We start from the raw sequence: 26,256 nt of genomic DNA, 5'->3' as shown, positions 1-26,256 counted from the left end.
AGAGTTGTTTCAGCTCGGTGGTGGGCATAGAAGATGGAGCAGGGTGGGGAGGGAAAAAACGGATGACAGATAATGGACTCTCCAGGAGGACGAAGCTGGGAGAGGTCAGAGTCAGTATGCCAGAGAACCTTCCCCGAGCTGTGTTTCCTGTGTGTCAGGAACCCCTCCAGAAGTTCTTGGGGGTCATTTAAATTAAGCATTCGCCCTAAGAATAGCAGAAAAAGTAAGTTAAAGTTACTCACTGTCTTACCTGGATAAATGACTAACAAAATCATATCTAAAATGATGCTGTGATTCCCCTTAAAGGTTTCTTATTAAGTTAGAATATATTGAAGACTTAGTATATTGATATATAGGAAGCAAACTTTTGTGTCCTTGCTTTGTTGAAAATGCCCTTATTCTGCCCTTACTTTGATTTCCAAGTTCAAAATAATTTTCCCTCAGAATTTTTTTCTTAATTTTTTAAATTATGGTAAAATATACATAAAATGTACCATTTTAACCATGTTTAAGTGTACAGTTCATTGGTGCATTCACATTGTTGTGCAACTGTCACTATCATCCATCTCTAGAACGCCCCAAACTGAAACTTCACCCCCATTAAACTACTCCCCACTCTCTCTCCCACCAGCTCCTGGAAACCACCATTCTACTTGATGTCTCTGTGAATTTGACGACTCTTATATAAGTAACATCATACAATATTTGTCCTTTTATGACTGACTTCTTTCACTAACATAACATCTTCCAGGTTCATCTGTATTGTAGCATGTCAGAATTTCCTTCCTTTTTAATTAAGCCTGAATAATATTCTATTTCTCTCAGAATTTTAAAGGCATTGGTCCTTTGTCTCACAACATCAAATGACATTAAAGAAAAGTTTGTTACTAAATCAATTCTTACTTGTTTGTAAGAAACTATTGTTTCTCTCTGGAAGCTTTTTGTACTTAGTTTTCTAAACTTTATGGAGGATATGTCTGGGTGTAGGCCTTTTTAAATTTGTGTTGGGCACTTGGTGTGACCTTTCAGTCAGAAGACTGGTATCTTTTTAGCTCCGGGAAGTTTTCTTCTATGAATCTATTTTTATATTGTTTCATCCCTTTCCCCATTTTTTTCTGTTCTCTTTCTGGAACTACTGCTTGACAGATGATGGATTATTATCTTTGTCTCTTTTCCCTGATATTTTTCAATTTTTTAACTAGAGTTCTGTGACTTTTCCTTCCAGTCTTTCTAATTTTTATTTTAACAATTATGTATTTAATTTTCAAGAATATTTGTTTTCTACTCCTTTTTAAAAAGCAGCCTGGATTTTTTAAATGAATGTAACATCTATTTGAATTTCTCTGGGAATGTTTATTAGGTTTGTTTGATTTTTCATTTGTTTTTTCCTCTAAGATCCTTTGTAGTCTTTGTGCATCTTGGTGCTGTTAGGTTTGTTTCTTTTTAATACTGAGTAATCCTTGGGTGTGTATTCATATTTGTAAGTGAAGGATTTGACTGACTAGTAGGTTAACTATAGGAAGCTGGCGTGTCTGCTCAGCCACCGCCTAAGTCTGTTTAGCCAAAGGATCTTTCCTCTGCAGGAGAGGGCTGCCTCCATAGGTGCTTGATATAGGTGGGCTTCACTGTAAGATGCTTTGGCAAGGAGCAAATAAATAGGCAGTGCCAGGAGTACCCAGAAGCCAGGAGTAGGCGTGCTCTGAGCTCTCAGCATCCATACTGGGATCCCATGCTGTCTCCAGAAAGGTTGGTACTTTTCTTTCGAGATGCGGTTTGTGGTTTCAGCTTTGGGATGAATGCTGCTGCTACCTTTCTCTGCTAGGGCTGATGATGACGACAGTGGGGGACCCCTGTTCTAAAGATAGACCTTCAAACTGCAGTTAATAAGCACCTTCAGTCCTGCTCAGTGCATGCCAGCTTTGAAGTTGGAATTCTCTAGATGCCTCTACTGCAGTCATGTCCTGTCCATGCACCTCCGACCGCAGCCCACGCCTGTCCTCTGGGTCTCAATGAGAAACGCATCAAAAACTCTGATCTAGTGATGGCCCCTCCTTCTCCTTCCTGGTGCTGTTATGGATACAGTCCTCTCGGTCTTGCCGTCATTGCAGTGGGACCGTGGGAGGGAAAGGAAGCACAGTGTGCTGCGTTTACAACCTTGAACCCGAAGCCCATCCCAGTCCTTTTATTTTTGTCATTATCTTATAATGTTAATGTTGTGAGCTGTCACAAGTCTTTTGTGTAGTGAAGGTAGATAAAAAAACCAACTATTGGGGGTCTACATTTGCCCTGAGCCCAACTTTAGGTGCTGAGCAAGATAAGATGTAAAAATGAGCAATTTATGGTTCTAGCCCCTAAGGAATAATGTTTCTAGTGGGGGAAAAACATCACAAATAAATGAAACATAGAGAAAAAAACCTCAGTTGCCTCAGAGGATTGTATAGACCTTTGAATCTTAAAGGATATGTGAAGTTTATGAAGATAAGTATGAATCTTTTTGTTGAATTTTTTTTATTTTGAAAAAAGCATATATGTGTATGCTTTTCTTGTTCTCTGATCTTCCTTTTTCCATAGCATCCTGTTTTTATTTTTTGAGTATAATATCTCTTAAATCTTTGTGGGAATACTAATTAGGTGTTTTGTTTGTTTGTTTGTTTGTTCGTTTGTTTGTTTTAATTCTGTTGCCTTGGTATTTCTGGTTTTTCCCACAGACATTTTTCCCTCTTTTAGTCTTGTTCATGTGGCAAGCTTTCTCTGAATGGTTTGATTGATGCTTCGTAGTCAGCTCATATTTAAGAATAAAACTGTAGAAGGCTGTCAGGTGGGGGAAAGGAAAAGCTAGCTGCCATGATGGGGAGCAGCTAAACACCAGCATGAGGAGAGCTTTCCATCCACTAGCTGCCAGTGTCCATACTAGGTACTTTAAATTCCCCAGGCAAATTTTGTATTTTTTTTTTACAGAAGAACCTCCCAGTTTTTATTTAGGGATAAGTGACTAGCTTTAGACAAGATTATGCTGGAAGGTGGGGTGATTCTGTTCTGTATAAGACATTTCCCTACATGAAACCTTGACTCCAGTGAGGCGGAATTCCTAATTGTTCTCTGAATGCATGCCCCAGTTTTCCATGCTTCAATGTATCTCCTGTTCCCATGAGGCCTGTTTATAGCCTACCTGTCCTCTAGGACTAGCCAAAGTCCCATCTCTTCTAGACTCACCTTAGCCTCAGTATAACTCTACTTCTAAAATTTCTTGTCCATGTCATTAATTTGAATACAGTCACACACTCCTTTTAAGTAGAAACCTTATTTTTATCATCCTGGTGCTTGAGATAAGCCTTGTACTTAGTGAATGTCAGAATATGTTGTCTTACTTCAACTAAATGCTGCTTCGCATTTGTATCTATCTCTGTGAGTGATTGTTTATAAGTAATGTTCCCACCCTCCCTAAAGCTTATCACCTTTCTTCTTGAAAACATTGTCAACTCCTAGAGGTTGGATCTGTGTCTTAAGTTTTTCCTTTATCCTTTCAGCATCTCACATAGTTTTTTATAACTAGCAGGCACTTAATAAAGATTTATTGAATGATTGAATTGCAGTGGGAGGGACTAACCCCAGTGTGATTATAATTTCAGGTACCTGTGACATTTGATGATATCTCCATCTACTTTTCCACTCCAGAGTGGGAAAAATTAGAAGAATGGCAAAAGGAACTTTACAAGAATATCATGAAGGGCAACTACGAGTCTCTCATCTCCATGGGTGAGGCTAAGTTGGCACTTTTTGAATGAGGTGACAGCAGCTCCAAGAGGGCTCAGAACAGCCCCTTTTCCTCCAGTGGTCCCCATTTTCACTGTCTTCTTTGTGCTTCTAAAGCAAAGATTTTCAGGTCACCCTTGCTGAATAGGAAGCATAATCTCTCCGTATCACAGGGCAGCGAAGGAAGTGCAGGGTTATGAGTGTCCGGCTGCAGTGATTTCCATGGCTGTCCTTCACTTTGAAAGGGCCTGGAACCTCTGCCCTGGAGGCACACTGTCACTCTTACTGATAGTAGCAGGCGGGCTGTACTGAAGTAGCACATGGGCCTTTCCCACACATTACCTCTCGTCTTACCTGCTTTCCTAATAGATTTCATCCATAGTTGGAGGTGAATGGATGGGGAGAAGTGATCTAGAATCTAAAAGAAATTCCCCTGGACTGTGGACCTCAAAGCCTTCAGCTCAGCCTTGATGACAGTTAGTTGTCATTCTCGTTTATCTCTTTGTCATTCCCCATCTCCTTTCTTCCTCTCCTAGATTATGCCATGAATCAGCCTGATGTCTTATCTCAGATTCAGCCAGAAGGAGAACATAATGCAGAGGACCAGGCAGGGCCAGAGGAAAGTGAGATTCCCGCTGACCCCACTGAAGGTAAGTGGGAGAAGAGATTATCCACTCCTTGTTCTCCTTTCCTGGTCAGAGCTTAGCGAGCAGGGTCAGGGGCTTCTAGAGCCTCGTGGTGCTAGGGCAACTAGACTGTGACTTGGTCTCAGGCATTTAAATAGGAGACAGCATAGAGGTCACCTTGTCCCGTGCCTTCACCCATCAGTACCACACATCTGAGGGCTAGTAATGGCATTCCATGACGAAGGTTCTGATACCTAATTATTTAGTAAAATAAACACATCCTTAGATGGCAACGGAAGCAGTGGTGCTCGTCTGGAGGGAAGCAGCTTCCAGGGAATGTACGCCTGAAGTGCTGGAGGGGTTGGGGGTCTGCATAGCCCTCAGAGCTGCACTTAGCCGGCCGACCCCAAAGTGGATTTTGCCTGGGGTGGGAGCCGGCTATCATTAGTCAACCCTCCCTAGTTTTGGTTGGCAGCTGCTTGATACTGCGTGGGAAGGACCGCTAGCAAAGTCCAGCTGTATTGTTTCTCAAGTCCTACCTCTGCAGTCTGAAAAATCTCATTCCATTTCTGTTCTTTGCTGGATAGAAAGCTCATCCTCCAGACATCTCTACTAGAAGAACTTGTGTTAAAAAACCCCCATCACGTACACTGTTACTTTTTTCTAACATTTTATTGTGAAAAGTTTCAAACATTCTTAATAAGAATGAAAAGTCTTAATAATTTTACATCGAATACCTAGATACCTGTCACCTAGATTCTACCACTAACATTTTACTCTACTCCTTTATCACATATATGCCATCTCTGCACATCCCTTCATCCATCCATCCAATTTTCAGTATACTTCAAAATCAATACCGACAGCAATACATTTCCTCCTAAATAGTTCAGCATGAACTATTTAGAGTTCAGTATTTATTTTTTTCATTTGAGGTAAATTTCACATACAGTGAAATGCTCAGATCTTAAGTGAATATTCTCTGTGAGGTATGCATATATCTGCCACACATTTTTTTAAGAATGTTTGGGTGATTGTATGTAGGTAATTTAACAGGTCGAATCTGATCAATATCTATGCCATGGATATAAGTAATGAGTATAAAATCATATCACAAATAAAGATGGGTGACTTGATTACAGAAAGATTCACTATTGAAAATAACTCCTTAGCTACTTTATTAGTTAGCTGCCATAGCCCTCAGCAAGTATAAATCGGTGTGTCATTTTATTTTGGGGGACACATGGAACAAGAGGTAAGTAATTTGGTTTTGTAATGATACATGAAAGTTTCATTTACTGTCATTTTGTCAGTTTATTTTTACCTTGGTTTTTAAGATTCCATTTGTGGGTAGTCAATCTAGGTACATTAATACATTTTTACTTAAAAGTAACAAAAATGTAAGCATTGAATTTATTTAATACTCTGGTTTGATTCTATATAGTTTTAGCTTTCATTGGTGATTAAAAACCTAGATATTTACCAGAACTTGAGGATAGGAGTCATATGATGTGGACTGACCAATATATAGCATTTTTTTTTTTTAAAGATTTTTATTGGGGAATTGGGGGATGGGAACAGTGCTGGGGAATTGGGGAAAGGGGAACGGACAAGTTGCTGTCGTTTTGTTTTTCAGTCTAGTTGTGGAGGACGTTACTTCACTGGCCCAAGTTGGCACCATCATTGCTCTCTTCCCGGGCGAGGCAGATCAGTCGCCGGCTGCTGGCTGGCCGCTCACGCTGGCTGCTGGCTACATACGGTAGCCCATGGCAACCCACTGCCACAGGGGCTGCAGCCTACACCATCGCCGGTGACTCACGTCAGCCCAGCTCCAGGTTGAGCTATTGTTCAGCATCTTAGCTGTGGAGGGCAGTGTCACTGGCCCTCATACGTGGGATCCGAACTGGGGCCCTCTGGCATCCCAAGCCAGTTCTTAACCATTGTGCCACTCGGCCGGCCCAATATATAGCATTTTTTAAAAAACCTAAAATGTGTCTGTCTTTAGAACACTTTTTACCTCCTCCCTTTTATGTTTAACATATATTTGAGACTTTTATTAATTCAGTTATTTTCACTGTGTTGCTCAAACTGTCAACTTGACAAGTGAGAGGACTTCAGGTTGTCTCCTGTGCCCTTCCAGAACTGCCTCAAGGCTTGTTTTCTTTAAGAAAAAAATTTCCGGGTTGTGTTGGGGGTCCAGGTTTGGTAATTTTCTAGGAGGACATACACAGCACTCAGCACATAGTCATGCTCAGAGCTAAGATTTATTGCAGTGAAAGGATAAAAAGCAAAATCAGCAAAGAGAAAAGGCACACCGGGCAGTCAGAAGGGACCAAGGGAGGCTTCCCGAGTCCCTTTTCAGTGGAGTCTCACAGGACGCACTTAATTCCTCCAACAAGAGTTGTGACAACACATGCAGAGTGTTGACTCCCAGAGAAGCTCATTAGAGGCTCAGCGCCCAAGGTTTTCATGGGAGCTGGTCACGTTGGCACCCTCTGCTGAGCACATACCAAAATTCCAGACTCCCAGAAGGAAGTGGCTATTCAGCATAAACCACTCTGTACGCATAGCGTAGGCCCATGGAGGCAGTCTCAGCATTTAGGGAAAGTTTTATGTCAGCATAGGGAACCTTTGCCAGCCAAGGGCCAACCTTGTAAGTAGGTCTTTCTAAGGGTAGGCAACCTTAAGCCTGCTGTGTTAACACAGGCCTGTTTTAGAGTTTCCTTCTCACAACACATTGAAAATGTCCTGGTTCCTTTCAGTAGAGAATAATATTAGACTGTCTGGTCATTAAGGAGCATGAGTTTGTTTCACACAAATACTAGGTGGAGGACACTAACTGGAGGCTACTTTAGGGACAGAACTAATAAAATACTTTTTCAACAGGCGATTCTCTCCTTAACTCTAACCTTTAAACCTTTCTTCATCTTGTTTTAATAGAAAAAAACTAATCAAATGTTTTTATTTTTGAGCAAGCAGCTTCTCTCTTCTCTAACATCACCTTTTCTTGATCAACTTTAATGTACCTTGTAATTTGTTAGACCAGTGTGCTTATATTAGAATATTGATGTACGTACTTCTTTTTCTCAAATACAGTTGGATTTTATCCATATTCCTTATAAAAATAAAACCCATAATTTATTATTGTATTCCATTTTAGAGCTTTGGGAAGAACTGTACATTATAATTAAATAAAAACATATGGGTAGAATAGATTTGGGGTAGGTAATGGAACCATAGAGCACCCCTTCCTTTTTGTGCCCAAATATCTTGGAATTACTTTTATACTCCCATCTCCATCACCATCAACTGAATCTGATGAAGGGAAAGAGAAATTATTATATCCTCCTATGGAATAGTCATTGATGCCTAGTATCTTAGATAAAAGTATAGACAATTAGTAGAGAATAGTAACTGGTGAATGGGAGAAAAATATAAACTTGAGATTTTCTGAAATTCTTCTTTAACTCTATTACTAGGCCCAAACTGCAGACCAGCTGTGTGTATGTGTCCATTATTTGGTCACTGATAGTTTTAACATTGAACTCTAATTTTGTTAGAATTCTTTAGAGAAAAACTTTACCTAAGATGTTCCGATGTAATAATTACTGAAAGTCCATTAACTAGCCCTTCTTGTTTGGAAGCCATGGACTCAAGCCAAGATTCTAGAATGACCCAAAAGTAAAATAAATTTATCTCTAAACCTTATAATCCTGGGGAGACTTCTTTGACCATTTTTATTTCAGCAGCACTGCCGTGATCGCGTGTTTAGCCCTGTTCACTCTGGCCCAGCAAGGCCCTCTTTTCCTAAACAAAATCAGCAATTAAGGCACATCCCAATAGGCTAATCCTTTTATTTTAGTTTATCCTATTTGAGAATAAGAATCATCCTGGAAAGGATACACTTAGAGGTTTTAAATTATTAGACACATATGAGTACTTAACACATTCACCTGGCTATGTTACAGCCCCACACCTGTTTCACAGAAAGTTCCAAAAACATTTTTATATTTTTACCAATGAAAGTTTCATGTGTCAAGTGTTTTTTATTGTCTGCTTAGGAAGTCAAAGCTCAGCACCAGTTTTAACTGACTTAGTTTATTACACCTTTGTACACCCAGAACTCAAGGTTCCAGCTCCTTTCAGACATCACCGGCCCTTATCTGTTTAAAACATACACACATAAAATCAGATTTCCTCATAGTTAAAATAACATTCAGCCAGTGTAGACATTACAGTTTTATATTTTCTTATGATCAGCCTTTCTATTTTTAACCACCTCTCAAACCTCAACATTTATTGACTTCTTACTTGATCAATATTCAGTTTTTATCTGTTCTTTGGCTTTCTCCAAAGCCTGCTGCTTGTATGATGAACCAATGATTTTACTTTCATTTTGTGTCTCTTTAAGTATCCACTGTGGGGATTCCTCAGGCCTGTGAGGAATGTGCTTGGAGTGCTATTGTGGTGACCTGGCCAGCAAGTGCCATACTGTCACCACACAGGTATCTGTATTAGGATTGAAGTTTTCCTGCTCCTTTTATTTTACTTCCAAAAGGTCCTTAGGTTATACACTCGCACCGCTCCTATTAAACTGTAGTAGATATAACTGTATTCTATGCATACTGTGACTATAGTGGTGAGACCCAATTATTTAATAAAAAATATTTACTTAGTTGCCCAAGTGACCAGAGGAACGTTTAGCATCGTTATTCAAAAAGGATGTTTAGCTTCCTAGGGTTTCCCAAGTTCAGTGAAAATATACTTAGCCAGTGAGCTGCAACAACAGCTGCTTACATTCCTGGAGATCTGGCTTGTTTTGTTTTGTTTTTAGCCCTCCATAGCTTTTATGGTTGGCTGCTGACTAATATTGTAACAAAAGATTAGAAAGAATTCAAGGGCCCACCAATAGGGCCCTTGAATAAACCTTGAATAAATAGTGGTATGGCTACACAGGTATGAAGAAATGAGAACGATCTCTGTAAGCTGCTGTGAACAGATGTCCAGAATATATTGTCAAGTAAAAAAATCAAAGTACAGAACAGTTTGTGTAGTATGCCATACAAAGAGGGAAAATATTAAGATGTATATACATAGTTGCTTATAGTGTCACAAAGAAACAACTGAAGAGTAAAACAAAACCAAGTAAGAATGGCTACCTATTCAGGAAGAGAGAAACTAGAGGTGGAAGCTAGACCTCTCTGAATGTAGTGTATTTTATAATTTTGATTTTGGAACCTTGTAAATATTTTACATAAGTAAAAATTTTTATAATCAAACACAAGCTGAAATAAGTAAACTGTATATCATGTTGGTGACAAATACATAGAGTAGATTTCTTTCAAATGACTTTAAAACAATAGTTTATACTATATCCCTAGTGGGATATGTCCTAAAGACCAAAAGAACCGCAAAAATATTGAAAGTTAAGTTCATACTTTTGTTAATAATATCGGTATTATTTTGAAACATATATTCAGAAAAGCAAAGATTATGTTAATGTCATTAGAAACCAAAAATTTCAGGGTAAGAGAGAAAAGATACAAGTGTAAAATTGAGTGATTTAATTAAAACCCTGTAATTTTAAATATGAATATAAACTCACACTTTCTTTTTCTAAAGGTATGTGTTCTATAGTCCATCCATTGAAAAGACCTAGGAGCAGTGATAACCAATCAGCAGTCAGCATCCTGATCATCCAGATTGTGGTCTTTGAGTTCCATTTCTCAGAGAGACCACTGATTGTGTGCTTGGTGCAGGAAATGTACGAGATGAACCTGGGATAGTTGGTCATACCAGAAATGGAAAAAAACTAGATGTTTGATGATGTGCAAGGACATAGAGCTAGCTAATCTGAGGGGGCTCCCGCTGGGGTAATTTGAGCATTAAAAAGAGTGACTGCAGTGGATTGAAACTCAGACAATGTATAACATTCTATGAGTTTGTAATGATAATCAAAAAAAAAAATAGTCAAAACCACTTGAACCACTTTTGGAGGTTTCTAGAGCACTAACTCATTGTTCAGAAAACTGATGCAGAGAAGCACCTGAGCATTTAAAAAAATCTCTCATTTTTGATGACTAGCAGTCCCCCCTCCGGATGACTGTTAAAAGGTCCTCTTCCTTACATCTAGCCTCTCCCCTCCTTCTTTATGTATGTATATGTATAAAATCTGGAAGAAGAAAAAAAGATAAGGTTGGAGTATGTTTCATACATTTCAGCCTTGTAGCTCAAAGTAGGACGTTGGAAAGGCAGCCTGCTGCCCGTGCTAACCCTCTATGTTCCCCACCTGACAGGTGTTTGGGCCTTAGTCTGTCCACCTCTTATTTCATCCGCTTTGGGTACATCTGTAGATTTCAGTGGTCTCTAACTGACTTTACAGCATTGAGAAAACAACTAGTGAGTTCCCATTTGCTGGGAATAAAGTCATGACCTGCCTCCAAGGCTTTTCTGAGAAATAATAATATAAAGAGCTTGAATTTACTCTCTGGACCTTGTCAGCTTGCCAGCTTGTCCTTTTAGGCCAAAAAAGGTTATATAGGCCTCGGCGGGAAAAGCAAGCACAGCTGTTTCTGCACTGACCAAATGAGGCATGCTCTGTGCAAAGCCTTTGGAGACTGATCTTTTCTCTTCCTAAAAACTCCCCAAGGCCTGAGGGGCTTGCAAATACTATTCCTGCTCCCAGAGTTCAGGAAACAGTGACCTGTATCATTTAATAGGCAAAGGTAATATGATCTCTTAGAAAAAGAACTGGGAACCTGCAAAGTATGTTTCTGAGGAGTCAGGGCTGTGTTTAAACTGAACTGACCTAACTTTCTAATTCGAGAAATGTATTTAGTTTTGTGTTTTTTAAATTTATTGGAGTGACATTGGTAAGTAAAATTATGTAGGTTTCAAGTGTACATTTCTACAATACATCACCATATATTTGACCCCCTTTACCCTCCTTTACCAGCCCTTTTGCCCCCCTTACCCTCTGGTAACCACTAAACTGTTGTCTATGTCTATGAGGTATTTTTTTTATATTTGTTTTTAATTAACATTTAAGAAAAACTTTTTTGTCAATCTTGTTTCTTTGTTTTTTTTCCTGCTGTATTATTTTATTTTATTTTATTTTATTGGGGAATTGAGGGAGGGGAACAGCCCTGGGGAATCATCGGGGAAGGGGAACAGACAAATTGCTGTTGTTTTGTTCTTCAGTCTAGTTGTGGAGGACGTTGCTTCACTGGCCCATGTTGGTATTATCACTGCGCTCTTCCCGGGTGAGGCAGATCGGTCGCCGGCCTCTGGACGGCCGTTCATGGCGGCTCTTGGCAGTTCACACCGGCTGCCGGATGCTCACACTGGCTGCTGGCCACACACGGTAGCTTATGGCAGCCCACTGCAGCAGGGGCTATAGCCTATGCCATCACCGGCGACTCACGGCGGCCCAGCTCCAAGTCAAGCTGTTGTTCACCATCTTAGCTGTGGAGGGCAGTGTCACTGGGCCCCATGTGGGATCCAAACCAGGGCCCTGATGCTCAGAGCTGGCGTCCCAAGCCAACACCTAACCAACACGCCACTCGGCCAGCCCTTCCTGCTGTATTTTAAAGCAAACCTTTGATGATGGCGTTTCACTGTAGATACTTCTTTATTGTCACTTTATTTAACCTGTGGGCCCTCTCTACTTAAAATGGAGAAAATAATTCCCTGCTTCATTATTTCATAAAGAAACGGTGAGAGAAAAAAGGAAAACATTTTGAAAGTAGCCTGCTACTGAAATTAAAGGTACTTTTGATCCTATATTATTTCAGGGTGTCATGTCCAAAATAAAAGTTGTGATTTGTTTTGAAATGGGCTCACTGAATATAGTGAATCAAGCTAAGTATATCATGTAAAAATATGTAAATTTGGTTTTCTTTTTCAGCTGGTTCTCTAGATGTTATATGCGGTTTTTTTTTTAAGGCTGGTTTTGTTGTTATAGTTAGTTAGAGGTAGATGGGCAAAACTTAGTGTTCAAAAAACCAACATGATTATTTTCACTTTCCAATTCACGTCCCTGAAGGCCATTCTCTTTTCCCCCCACAAATAGAGCCTGGCATTTCAACATCAGATATTCTGTCTTGGATAAAACAAGAGGAAGAACCCCAGGTTGGGGCCCCGCCGGAGGCCAAGGACAGTGGCATATACAAAGGCACCTACGCTGGTGAGTAATGAATGCAAGGGACGTTTGTGCCCAGATCCAGCTTCTGCCAGGACTGACAGAAGCCATGGCACGTGAAATGGGCTTGTGGACACAAGGAAGTGGGAGGAGAACGGGAAAAGGAGAAACAAAAGCCATGCTCTATAAGTTAGAAACGAAACCAAAATCAAACTAATATCAATTTTAAGTGAGAGAACACACTCTTAAGCGTAAAGACAAATTAGAATTGTCAGAGGAAGAAAAATAAGTGCGTACAGATGGACCACAAGTATGAGAATGAGAAAAGACTGAACATTTAAAGATCATGTAGAAAGGACAGATCAAAAAGGGGGGCGGGGAGGAGACAAGCAGTGAAGACCAAAATGTCAGTGGGGAGGCACACATGGGAACGCTGATGAAGACTATCCCTCAGGAAAGAATGATGGGGAAAGAAATACCTTCCTTGTAAGATAGTTACCACCATCTGTAGTTTGCCCTCTAAATCATAGAAAAGAATCTCAAGGTCAGAAGGGACCCAATTGTTTATATAACTCAATGCAACCTGTTTTTTAATATCTTCTATATCCTATGTTCTTTTAGACTCTAGGAAATAAAAATTTAAAAAAATAAGACAGTTTCTGTTCTTCAAGATATGAATATTGTTGTTAAGTGTCTGTTGTTAAGTGTCAAAGGTGAGTGCGGTGGATAACTTACACACAAGAAATGAGAAGTTTGGAGAACACACATCAGTTTTAGTTTAGGTATTGATGTTTTAGCTAAGACCTAAAGAAGGACGTGAAGCCAGAATTGGGCCTCAGAAGACCGGTATGATATGGTTGGATATAGTTTGGGAAGAGAGGGTATGCATTCTACAAATGGGAGGACAGAACAAGCAAAGGTATGAAGCAGAAATGTGTACTTCATTTTCAGGGAAAGTAAAGTGGCAGCCAACAATCGTGAAGGATTTATGTGGCAGAATAAAGAGGAATAGGAGTAGATAAATATATACTTGTAGGCCTTGTTACAATAGGCAACAGAGACTCTTTCCAAGTTTGTGAGCAGAGGAGGAACATAATGAAAGCGTGCTGGGGAGATTGATGGCCAAGGTTGTTCCTTTTCCAAACAGGGAGCATGGAAGAGGTTCAGTAGTAAATTCTCTGATAATTTGTCACAGGGACCACAGACGGCTTGATGATGAGCTCAGCCCTCACTGAGTTTCTTATCGGAGCCAATTTAGAGCTCACAGCAGCTGGGGAGGAATGCTGAGAGTCGCTATGTGGCAGTTATTGACGGGTATGACTCTGAGTCCTGTCTTTCAGATGAAGAGCTTGTCATCAAAGCCGAAGGCCTTGCCAGAGCCTCCTTGTGTCCCGAGGTCACCTTCTCTTCTCCACCGGCAACAGCAGCAAAGGATACTTTTGCAGATGTGGCTTTCAAAAGCCAGCAGTCTGCATCCATGACACCTTTTGGACGTCCGGCCACTGACCTGGCTGAAGCCTCTGAGGGACAAGTGACTTTTACTCAGCTGGGTAGCTACCCCTTGCCGCCTCCAGCTGGGGAGCAGTTGTTCTCATGCCACCATTGTGGCAAGAGCCTCACCCAAGACATGTTGCTGACCCACCAGTGCAGCCATGCTGGTGAGCACCCCCTGACCTGTGCCCAGTGCCCTAAGCACTTTCCTCAGCAGGCCGAGCTCGGCAGCAACTCCCAGGCCCCGGCCAGTGAGACGCCCCCGACCTGCCCGCACTGTGCCCGAACTTTCACTCACCCGTCGAGACTCACCTACCACCTGCGGGTCCATAACAGCACTGAGCGCCCGTTCCCCTGTCCTGACTGCCCCAAGCGCTTTGCTGACCAGGCCCGCCTCACCAGCCACCGGCGAGCCCACGCCAGCGAGAGGCCCTTCCGCTGCACGCAGTGCGGCCGGAGCTTCAGCCTGAAAATCAGCCTCCTGCTCCACCAGCGCGGTCATGCGCAGGAGCGGCCTTTCTCCTGCCCGCAGTGTGGCATTGACTTCAACGGCCACTCGGCCCTGATCCGCCACCAGATGATCCACACAGGCGAGCGACCCTACCCGTGCACTGACTGCAGTAAGAGCTTCATGCGCAAGGAGCACCTGCTGAACCACCGGCGGCTGCACACGGGCGAGCGGCCCTTTAGCTGCGCGCACTGCGGCAAGAGCTTCATCCGCAAGCACCACCTCATGAAGCATCAGCGCATCCACACGGGCGAGCGGCCGTACCCCTGCGCCTACTGCGGCAGAAGCTTCCGCTACAAACAGACACTCAAGGACCACCTGCGTGCAGGCCACAGTGGAGGCTGTGCCGGGGAGAGCGACCCATCTGGACAGCCGCCTGACCCCCCAGGTCCCCTCCTGCCGGGCCTCGAAACCTCTGGCCTAGGTGTTAACACTGAAGGTCTAGAGGCCAATCAGTGGTACGGGGAGGGGAATGGAGGCGGGGTTTTGTGACCCACCCTCCTTCCTCGGCTATCCGTGCTCAACGCAGGGACTGAGAAAGGCCCACGGAGCCCCTACCCCCACAGTAATCACTGTTGGCACTTCGATGAGTTTGGGGTCCTATGCACTTGACTAGAGACATATGAAGTTTGGGAGCTTCACAGCATGACAAGAACACCACATTTTGAAACCCAGAAAGACCTGGAAAGGAGCCCATCACCCCCATCTTTTCAAAAACAGGACCTACGCAAAAGTTGCAGAGGAGTAGGAAAACAAGATTGGCCTCATGGGAATCCATCACTGGGTAATAGGTTGAGAGGGATCGCAGCACTAGGTACAGACAGGTGCATGGGAAGCGCCTCCAAAGCTCCAAGCCCATCTGAGGCAGTTTCACTGAGCCTTTCCTGACGGGAAGTCGGCTGTTGGGAGGAAGGGCTCAAGCCTCAGTGTGGGCCCCTGGTCCTCCTGACACCAGCTCAGCTGCTGTTCAGGTGCCGATGTACCACCTCTCCTGAAATGACAGCTCTAAACAGCCCGCCTAGGTTTCCTAGACTAATTCTTCTACATACATTTTGTTTAAGATTGGGTGAGCAAGAAATCCGACTTTAAAATCTTCTTAAGGAGAACAGTTCTTAACTTTCATAAGCTTGGTTTGAGGCGTTCAGCCTCTTAACTGGCTTTTAAACGTCTAGAAACCTTTGCTGAGGTCCTGGTTAAAAAGTTGGGAGCCGTGTTCTCAGCCCCCGCTTTAAAAGCTAGAGATCCCAGAGAAATGACAGAACAGCCTACAATTTGTGCCTGAACCATGTTTCTTAGAGTCTTGTATGTCAGATTCTTCCTTATCATTTACAAGCCCATAAGATGGCTTTTCCATTTCTGTTGTCTGATATTTTTGACAGTTGTCAGCAGAAAAGACCACAGCACTTTCCAGAAGCGTAATGGCATTTCAGAAAGTGCCAACGGACGCTCGGCTTTCATTTCCTCAGTAGTGAGGTGATAGTGTTATAAGGCAGCTTTCTTGAGGCATCAGAAACTGTGTTCACCCATCTGGCTATTCCTCTGGTGACAGTGGACAGATTGAGGGTCTCCTAGGTCACTGAGAGCTACGCATCATGCAGCAGCCTCTTCCTGCTGGTTTAGCTTTTAGGGACCTTGGCTACCATGTGTTCTCTTGTTGGGGTCATTCAGTCGCTCGGGGGCACCTGAACCTTGTTCTATTGCTGAGTGGCTTTGCAATTGGGCACAAGTCCCTTTTCCTTTGTAGATCTCAAGTTTTCATCTGCAAGGGGGAAGGGAAAAAGTGAGCCTCTAAATTTTTTTTTCAATCTTGTGATACATTCCTTCTGCCAAAATCCTCTCTATCTCTGGTTTCTATCCAGGCAAAGCCAAATAAGACAGCAAAATCAAAGCAGAGACATTCTTGCTGAAACTTGACAAATCAATTTGATTTGTTGTTTTACTCTTGCTTGGAGCCTGAGGTGGAAGACAGAAAGAGAATGCAGAAGCCCTAAGTCCTGGGCAGAAAGGCTGTTTGTACCTGCACTCACTTGTCTCCCTGAATCGTCCTAAGATGCCTGGAAACAAGGTCTGCGAGTATTGGGTCGTCGGGAAAGTCATGACGTATTTTTCTGTTTTTCAATGCAAAAATGCGTCATGACTTTCCCAACGACCCAGTATTTCGGCAGGACACTTTCTTGATGAGGTGCTCAGGGAAGGACCCATTTTTCCTGTATCACCTAGCCCAGCATTTACCCTGCTTATTGTGCGTACGCACACTAAGAAAAAGCGGTACCCCAGCTAGCTTGGCTCCTGGGAAGGATCTGTCCGAACATGCTGCTCTTTAGGATAATCACATTTATAAAACATCTGCTCTGTGTCACTCGCAGCATCTGGGATCGTGGGAGACCTAAGGAATGTGTGAGACCTAGTCTGCTGTCCTAACGTGCAGCCTGAAGGCAATGAAGAAACCCGGGGGTATAGAACAAACCAGGACGGGTGATGAGCAGAGCCCTGGCATATTGGGATGAAGAGCTTTCTAGCTAGACTCTGGACCCATACTAAGGGAAAATTTGGGGGCTCTGAGAATTCTAGTTCTACTGGTGACTCACTAGGAACTTGAATTTGAGATCCAAGTCTGGTTTGCACCTTGATCTCCCTAATGAAAAGGGAGAAGCATCCAAGTACTGTCTTTAGGTGGTACGCCCCCTTTCCTGAACAGATGTAGCATTTGTCAGGGTGTGCAGGAGAAGGGAATCTTACACTAGTGTGATGTTGGACTAGATAACATGGAAAATTCTTTTTTACTGAGGACACAGAGCTTACTAATGAAGGAGACCTGTAGGTTAAAATGATGCAGATAGATGATGTCACAGTCCCTTCTGCAAGGGACCTAAGTAACAGGGACCCAAACTTTGGCAATAAGTGAACACAGTTGAAATACCAGTGAAGCAAGAGCCATGAAGCTGAGTGAAAGGGAATGAGTGGGGCCACGCCAGAAAGATGGAAGTCGGTGTCACCCTAATATTTCACCCTGGTACAGACTAGGAAGGCCCACTATGGTGCATTCTGGTCTCGTCTCCTCCACCAGTCCTCTACCAGGTAGCACTTCAGGCCAGCTCCAAATTAGAGAGTTTGTTTGCTTAAGATTCAAGAGTGGTTAAGTAAAATGGATCAGTGGAAAAGATAAAGTCCAACAGAAAGGTTTCAATGTGTAGAGAGAAACGTGGTCCATTAAGGGCTCCTGAGAGAACCCATTTAACTCAGCAGTTGAAGAAGTACCCGAGGATTGATTGCCCTGAGCAGATGTGGCAGGAGAGGCAGACCCAGAAATGCACTCCTCAGTCTGCCCTCTGGGCTCAGGAGTCTGTCCTATCACAGAAGTAGGCACCGTCGCCGCCGAGTGGATCCAGGTGCTGACTAAATAACCACATTCACTCTTTGCTTACTACTAGGTTTTTCATTGTCACCATAAGATGAACCTCTGGTTCAGCTACAGATGTGAAAATAAATGGAAGTTGATTGCTTGTCTAGAAAGCGAAAGCTGATGACTCTGACCCTTTCTGCTGGATATTTGATATTGGCAAAGCTGTCGCTGGGCTCTAGCTAGAACAGTGCTTTCCATAACTTCCCTCATTAATAATAGTCTGCAGAGTTCCCGTTGGGAGACTCTGCCGGGGTGCTTTTTGGAACATTTTTGAGAGATTTGAGAGTCCATTCCTATCTCAACCAGGACCAGACCTATGGATTACTGGGGAATAACAAAAATTTCCTGTCTCAGTCTGCAGAGGCCTTGGTGACATGAAATGACGGGAGTTTATCTGTTCATTCCAAATGGTATAGAGAACCTCAGATTTCCTCTTGAGGAGGGGCAAGACACCCCATCCCTTCCCCCCATATCGTGGCTTCTTAGACAAAAAACATCCTCAGTAGCTGCCCAAGGGCTGCTCAGTAGCAATGAGTAAATAGCAAGCCCTTCCCCGAAGGCCCTTATAGACCGGAAACTCATCAGAGACATGTTTTGTCTGTGTGCTTGCTGGATGCCTTTGACCCTGTTCTCTTCACTCAGGAAGCAGTCACTTCTCAGTTTGTACACAGAGGACATTCTTTGACTAAGAAATGTCAGGCTCTTACAGGCGAAAGGTCCTCAAGTTGGGTCAGATTGGGGAATGGGGACGGGCATTGAACAGGGCCTTAAGGCCACGTGGGTCAGTCCAGCTTAATGGTTTAGAGCATGGACTCCGAGTCAGACCTGGATTCAAGTCCTGGCATCATCAGAAGTAACAAAACATGTATTATTTAATCGTCATGAGCCTAGTTTCCTTATCTGTAAAAGACGGAGAGTGATACCTCTGTCTCGGAGGTGTTAGGTGAGGGGGAGCCTGTACAAGTGCTGAGCACAGAGCCTGCACGGAGACGGTGTCAGCATGGCCGCCGTCGAGAGAGCTGTCCAGTGCCAACCAGAGCGAGGGCCAGAAAGCCGGTGAGCTGGAAGCACAAAGTGTCAAGAACTGAGACTGCTCCCCGAAGCACAGGATTGCTTGATGTCTCAGCCTTATACCTGCCATCTTTTGCTTCCATGTAGCCTGTTCTCGTACTCCTGTAATCTTTTCTGTACCTCCTGGCTCCCACAAGTTCCTGTGTGCCATGCCACCACTTGGCTCTGATTCCCTTGGTTTTTCTTAGTTCAGATTCTAAGGCCTGGAATGTGGCCCAGCTCCTTTTTCTAGACCAGGCCACAGAAGTTTCCAGCCAGCCTTGGATTGGCTGCCCTTGGGGTATGTGCTCATCTTGGTTCAGTCAGCTGTCGTCGGGAGGGAAGGTCCCGTTGTTCCTGCACCGGGACCTGTGCCTTGGCGATGGGCAAATGGTGGCACAGTATGACATTCTAGACCTACCGGGCTAGGAGAGAACGCTCACCTGTATCGGGGTTCTTAAAAGACACCCTCATTAGCACTGTCCTAGAGCAGAGCTTGTCCCTTGCTCAAAGGACTTGGCAGGTGCCATTTATGGATCTTGCAAAAGGGGTAATTTGTCACTTTACAGGGTGTTATTCCTCCCTTTCTAGCCCTGTTTTTTTGTTTTTTCATTTTTTTTGTTTTAGTGTTTAACTCTGGCCATAATTATCTATACACATACACAATGACTTTTGTCAACTTGGTCAAATTGCCTCTTCAAAACAAAGAATTATTTCACTCCTAAGACCAGCCATTCACTAAAGAATGCAGAAAGATACAGTCCAATCAGAGAAGTCTCAAAAGCAGTGTGCTGCCATGCTCTAAAACTTGGCAGGTTACATCTCAAATAAAATATCTGATAAAAGCTCATTGGGCGATGTGGCTTTGTATTTGTTTATTAGCAAAGCCAGTATTTGCTGTAAAACCTTGAAATTGGCTTGAAAATTAAGCTACCCAAGAATGGAAGCCATGTCTTGCTTCTGATATCCCTCATGGTGCCACGTGCTGTTGGGGAACTGAATGCTTGATGAATAATTGCACGGTGGGAAGACCACCTGAGCAGGGGTGAAAAACTGGATTCCAGTCCTAGCTTAACTTTTTCTACCCTTTTGATATGGAACAAGCCACTTAATTTGTGGAGATCTCATTTTCCTAATTCTAGTGTGCACATTGAACAAGATGATATAAGATCCCTTCCAACTCTAAAATCATCGACTTTAAGATTTTACCTCCTGGTCCTGTTTTCCTTGTCTGGTTTCTCTCCAGATTCTGCCCTACTGAGCGATTGCTTCGGCACAGAATAAACACCTTGGAGAGGTAAGCGTCATTACAGAATAAAAAGTCTCATTCTAACGATGTTATAATTATTCCAAAGCCACACAAGCTAACAAAATTCTAGCAAAACTATAAAATTTTGTTTTAAATACACCGTGTGCAGTTGATTGCATTTTTTTTAGGCATAAAAAACACACCAAAAGAACAATGGTGGTTCTAGGATGCTGGGGTCATTCAGTCGTTATTTTTCCCTGTAAATTCCATGTAATGTAAAACATTTTGTGTATAGCATTTTTAATGCTTTTATAAGAATAAGGATTATTGTAGTGAGAAAGGTCCTGGAAAGGAAGTCAGGAGGCCAGCGTTTTAACCTTGCTTTGCTTTTCTCGTTTGCAATGTAAGGATAATTCACGCTTTGCCAAGTTTAGGTAGGTGATGTGAGGCTTAAATGAAGGAAGGTTTTAAAAAGTGCCTTGAAACATTATAGGCCTAAGAAGAAAGTGTTGACATAGTAGGGGCAGGAGAATTACTTGTTGACCAGTTAATTTCCTGGATGTTGTTGGTGTTTCTCTTCATTCAAGACTGGACAGTGGTCGTTTCTCCACTTCCAGTTTCCTTGCCTGTGCTGGGGAGACGCTGCCTGAGATTGCAGTTTGGGGAGCCTTGGGGGAAAGGAAGTGTGAGTGAGCAGAGACTGAAAACAAAGCTGGATGCAGAAAATACCAGGTAGACCTATAGAATGTGTTGACTTCTACCAGCAAGATAACCAGTGTTATGTCTACGAAGAATTATAACAAATTAGTGGGAGGCAGGCACATTACTGGAGAGATTGGGTTAAACAAGCAGAATCCAAAATTAAGGATGTACATAAAGCTATGTACATCAAGCCAGTTCTCGGCTTTGAGTTTATATATTTTTTAAACATATGTAAGGAAACTATCTACAAACCGACCTCAAAGAGTAAACAGGATAAAAACAATGAGCAAGAATAATTAACCATTTTATTATGAGCCAATAAGTGATAATTTAGGATATTCATATCCTCGGGGGCTAAGACAAGGATATGAGGAACAGCAGGAAGAGTTTGTTGCGCTGGTTTTTTTCTTGGCTGTACATTAGAATAACCTGGGGAGCTTAATAAGATATGTATGCCAGCACCCACCCCAGCATGAGTTCATTCATCTGGGAGGGGGCCTGGATGTTTTCTTTTCTTTTTGTTTTTAATTCCCCCAAGTGACTCTAATGTGCTTGCAAGTTTAGAAGATTGTGGAAAGAGAGAGTGAATTATTGGGCTGGAGATGACCAGCTAGCCTGCTTTACTGGAGCTGGGAGCTGGAGACTGGAGATTAATAAAGGGTCTTTGAATCCACAATGGGAAGTCATATTTGATTCTAGAGGCAGGACTCAGGAGGAAATAGGCTATGGGAATGGTTGTCAGAAAAGCTGTGACAGCTCTCAGTGGTTAAGTCAGGAGCTCTAGGGGCAGTGGGAGAAGCAGCACTGACTTCAAGCTGTGTCCACTGCAGGCTCTGCCCAGAGACCGGGGACATCAAACGCTGGCAGGATGCTGGGTGAGCACAGACGGGAGTGGTCCCAGTGCCTGCGCCCTACACCTCCCTCACGTCTAGGGTGGTGAGGCCAGCACCTACCTGTAAGACCAGGTTGCTAAAGCACAAAAACCAGCTCGGCTTTCATAATAATACATGGTTTCAATACCCTATTTGTTGCACTTAAAAAGCCAAACAAACAGTATTTTTCTGAACAGTAGAGTTTACTTTGACTGAATTTTGAGTAATCATTACTAAAAATGATGATTTTGAGTAATCAAAACCACACTTAAAAGTTGGGGACTGAGAAGATTTCAAGAGAACATATAGTCGTTACCAACATAAAACCTGGCTTCTGCATAGAGGGTGCCTAAGCGCTAGGTGGGTGACTCGCGTTAGAACTGTTGAGCAGGGCACTCACTCGGTAGCCCGAGCAGTTAACATAGTTATTGAGACTGAGGGAAGTACCAGAGTCATTAAGAACTGAGGAGAAGCCAGTGACCTTTACTGTCTACTGTCAAGACTTGTAAAGGTGGTGAAATGCCTTTCTGAAGTAGGCGTAAAATAAACCGAAGAGGGAAAAGGAATACTTTCTCCAAAGTGTATATAGATATAAAGCAGAATTTTCAGAAGTTAGTGAGAAAGAGGAGAGAATGTGAAAATGTGTGTGTACATGTGTATGTTTGGGCATTTACCGTATTTGCCGGCGTATAAGACGATTTTTTGGCCCTGAAAAATATGCCTCCAAGTGGGGGGTCGTCTTATACGCCAGGTACACTTCAGATAGACTGCCCATAGTGCTTGCCCCGTGCCATAGTGGCCTCCCGATGCCCGCCCACTTCATTCCACATACCGTTCAGGCATCAGCAGCGCTGCTGGGTGTATGCTCGGCTGTGTGCGATTTTACCACACTCGCAAAATCGCACACAGCCGACCATATAACAAACTCTGTATTTTGAGTGGAGATGTTAGGGGGTCGTCTTATACGCCGAGTCGTCTTATACGCCGGCAAATACGGTATGTTTGAATTAAAATGGTGGCAAATGGTGGCTCTGAAAAAGGCAAGGATGTTGAAAACTCATTAGCAAGAGCAAATTGACCTTGAAACTGTAAAATATGAAAGATGTGTGATCCCCACATGAACACTTTGTGCCTCTTCTAAGTAGTGTTGAAGCTTTATCACCTCCCCCCCAGTGCCCCCCCCCCATAAAGCCCTGCTCTGATTTTTAGTCACACTTAGGATGTCAGTGACTTTGAAACCTAAGGAATTACCCTTCCTTGGAGGTTGGCGTAACTAGGGACAGCGTCCTGAAGACAGGATGTCACCACAGACATGGCAGTGGGTGAGGGAGTGCTCTTTTCCCCACCCCATCGATGACACTGTAGCCAGCTTGTAGATTTAGGCATGGGAGACACCACGAGGAAATGCGAATCTGGTTACCCTTTTCCCTCAGCTAAGAGTGAATCTGGAGGTTTCGTCTTCAAATAAAGCTTGTAGTTGTTGGAAGGACGTGAAGTGCACAGGGAGCACCGAGAATTCTTAGAAAATGGTAGAGACATGGATTAGGGGTCTCCCGAGAAACACAACCAAAGGATACGAAGAGACATAAGCGGAGATTTATTATAGGAATGAGCTCATGCAATTATGAAGGCCAAGAAGTCCCATGACCTGCCATCTGCAAGCTGGACAACCAGGAAAGCCAGCGGTGTCATTCGTTCCGAGTCCAAAGGCTCAAGAACCAGGGGGACCGACGTCCCAGCTCCAGGAAAGAGCGAGTTCGTCCTTCCTCTCCTTTTTGTTCCGTCCAGGCCCAGTGGGTTGGATGAGGCCCATCCACATTGGTGAGGGTGACCTTTACTCAGTCTACTGGTGCAAATGCTCATTCCTTCTGGAAACACCCTCACAGACACGCCCAGAAACGCCTAACCAGCTATCCGGGCATCCCTTGGCCCAGTCAAGTTGATGCATACATTGAACCCTCACAACACATAACAGTTCCGGCATTCACGAATTCCCTGTCCTGTGGCCTCCCCTCCATCCTGTAGTGCAGCCTCTGTCCTGTCCAATGCCCTGTCCAGAGCAGGAGCTATAGAATTCCCAGGTGAGGAGATGGAAAGCAGTCAATTCCCACCTGAGAGAGCAAGGGGCCAGGCTGGGTGCTTCCCTGTCAAGAAATGTTTATTAACAATGAGACTTGAATTTTTAATCCACTTTATCCAGTTGCTCATTCTGTTCCTCAGTTAAATAGATAACTGCGTCCTAGTTACCCAGTGATTCATGAAACAAGTCTAATGACTGGACACCCCTCCCAGTACAGAACCCCCCTGCCCTCCCAGCATCTCTCAGCCCGTCGGTCACTGGAGGACTCATAAAATGGCCATGGCCTGTGCTGCTACAGCAGCCTCCCCTTGTGCCCTTCTTGTCTTCCTTCCGGGAAGTGTTCCCTAGTCCCCCATTCACTACCCTCCTGCTGTATCCACTACTGGGTTTTGGCCTGTGACTGCTAGCTTGGCGGTTATAAAATCACGCTAGTACAATGAAACCTGGGCGTTTAAATTCTGTTTGAGTTGAGTAGCTTTGCTCATATCATGAGAGTGAACCGAACCTCCAGCCCTAGGCAGCCATTCCCTGGCTGTCAGGGGTGACAGTGTGGATGGCTGTGTGACATCCACCCTCCAGGAAGGAGAAACACAACGTGGATGTACCACAATGGTGTCTTACTGTGTAAAAGGGAGGTCGTTAGTTGACTGCTTTATACTGAAAAGGTAGCTTACCCTCTCGGGGCTAACCTAGCCTGTTTCCCACCTCTAGGAAAGGGGGCAGATGGCCATAGGTCAGAATGTGCCTCACTGGTGGAAATGAATTTACCTGGAGCTTTTCAGACTCTACTTGGCTGGTTCCCCTAATAAAAGTGGACGTGATATTTACAATCAAGGGGCAGGCAGCCTGTGGCCAGAGAGAAGAGGGAAGGAAATCGCTGACTTCTGGGAGCATAACCTTCGCCTGCCCTTAAGCTCCTTGAGGATAGTACTAAGCCCATGAGGTACTCATTCTGTAGCCTGGAAGTGTGCCTAACGGAGGAAAAACTTGATATTTACCCTGAATGTGGGTCTCTAAGCACATGTCTCACTTGGGCCAATAATGCCCTTTAGTTTACTAAGTGCCATGGAATGAAAGGGTACCAGTCTGGAGTGGTCCTGCAGCCCTGCCTCCACACACGGCCATAATGAGCCTTGGAGATCAGTCTTAACAAGAGAGGGACTAGTCATCTAGGAAGACAAAGTAGACACTATTTTGAGGATAATCACAAGGACTTACCTATTGGGGGTAACTACCTTTGTTGTGTACCTACTATGTGCTAAGCACTGTTCCCATTTGATTGTTACAACTGTGGATTCGGTATGGTTTTCCTCATTTATATATGAAGAGACCAAGTGAAGATGAGAGAAGTTAAATAACTTGCTCATGGTCACAGCTAATGAGTGGTGATTTTGGAATTTAAATTCAGATGTAGCTAACTGCAAAGCCCCCCTCTGCCTAAGCAGTACCTGGCACAAAGTAGATGCTCAGTAAATATTCGTAGAATGAATTAATTTTCCCTTCCCCCTATCTTTTCCATCTACCTGCCCTGGCCTCTCCCTGGTTTGTCCTCGGCCTTGACACGATGTTTCTACACTTAAAGATTTTAGGAAGGGCTGCTGTTAAAATGCAGTGAGTTCGGCCCTCTTCTGACTGACCCCAGGTCACTTCTCCATCATCCTGATCAATGCAAAGGCCTGGAATTGGTCCAGGTAAATTTGAATTGGGAAGAGGGAGAGTGGGTAGGGGAAGCCTGCAAAAGAGGGAAAGGTCAAGTCCAGAAGAAACAGCCTGGGGACACAATTACTCTTGCAAAATTTTCAGAAGGGTCACACACCATTTTCCTTGGGATCTCCAATACATTTTCAGAATTAACAGAAATCAGTACCCTGCATTGTTTGGGACGTGAGGGCAGGCCACTGCACGCTGAGTGGCTCTAAGGAGCATACCCGCCCAGGGCTACCTTAGGGGTGGCGGTGGCCGGGACCGGGGAGTGGCCCTGCCGGTCCCCGCAGGCGGGCAGGAGCTCGGAGGCCATTGGCTGGCTCGCTGGCTGCGGAGGGGCGGGGAGCGCCGCCGAAGGGGACTGTTTGCTCCTACGGGCTGTAGATGGAGCTGTCCGGCCCCGGCGAGGGGGAAGACGCCTGGAAAACGTTCTTCTTCTCCCTGGCCGGCCCGAGCGGGGAACAGCACTCCCAGGATGCAGTTTGTGTCAACACGGCCGCAGCCTCAGCAGCTGGGCATCCAGGGCCTGGGGCTGGACAGCGGGAGCTGGAGCTGGGCCCAGGCTCTGCCGCCCGAGGAGGTCTGCCACCAGGAGCCGGCGCTGCGCGGGGAAATGGCCGAGGGAATGCCGCCCATGCAGGTGGGTGCAGCCCCCGCCCAACGCCATGGCCGCGCCGC

The 26,256-nt window shown here is 44.0% G+C and overlaps 2 protein-coding genes across 4 annotated transcripts in view; both read left to right on the top strand.

Annotated features, from left to right (window-relative positions):
- The window catches only part of ZNF398 (zinc finger protein 398), a 29,060-nt gene extending 8,681 nt beyond the window's left edge, over positions 1-20,379 (top strand). The window contains exons 3-6 of the mRNA XM_019634650.1: positions 3,630-3,756; positions 4,290-4,403; positions 12,451-12,564; positions 13,860-20,379. Coding sequence (XP_019490195.1) covers positions 3,630-3,756; positions 4,290-4,403; positions 12,451-12,564; positions 13,860-15,010 — 1,506 coding nt within the window. The 3' untranslated portion in view covers positions 15,011-20,379. The remainder of the gene's footprint in view (positions 1-3,629; positions 3,757-4,289; positions 4,404-12,450; positions 12,565-13,859) is intronic.
- A 5,460-nt stretch (positions 20,380-25,839) lies between these two features.
- ZNF212 (zinc finger protein 212) overlaps positions 25,840-26,256 on the top strand; it is a 37,175-nt gene continuing 36,758 nt past the window's right edge. For 2 of the 3 annotated variants that reach the window (XR_002122963.1, XM_019634652.1), the window contains exon 1: positions 25,955-26,218. Coding sequence is in view for 2 of the 3 variants with exons in the window: in XM_019634652.1 (XP_019490197.1) it covers positions 26,054-26,218 (165 nt within the window). In the remaining variant the exon portion in view is untranslated. Of the gene's footprint in view, positions 26,219-26,256 lie in introns of all 3 variants that reach the window. The other variant, XM_019634656.1, reaches the window with a different exon arrangement.

Source organism: Hipposideros armiger, unplaced genomic scaffold, assembly GCF_001890085.2.
Source record: "Hipposideros armiger isolate ML-2016 unplaced genomic scaffold, ASM189008v1 scaffold_1790, whole genome shotgun sequence".
Classification (NCBI taxonomy): Eukaryota; Metazoa; Chordata; class Mammalia; order Chiroptera; family Hipposideridae; genus Hipposideros; species Hipposideros armiger.
Note: the sequence above shows the minus strand (reverse complement) of the source record. Positions and strands in the feature narration are given on the sequence as shown.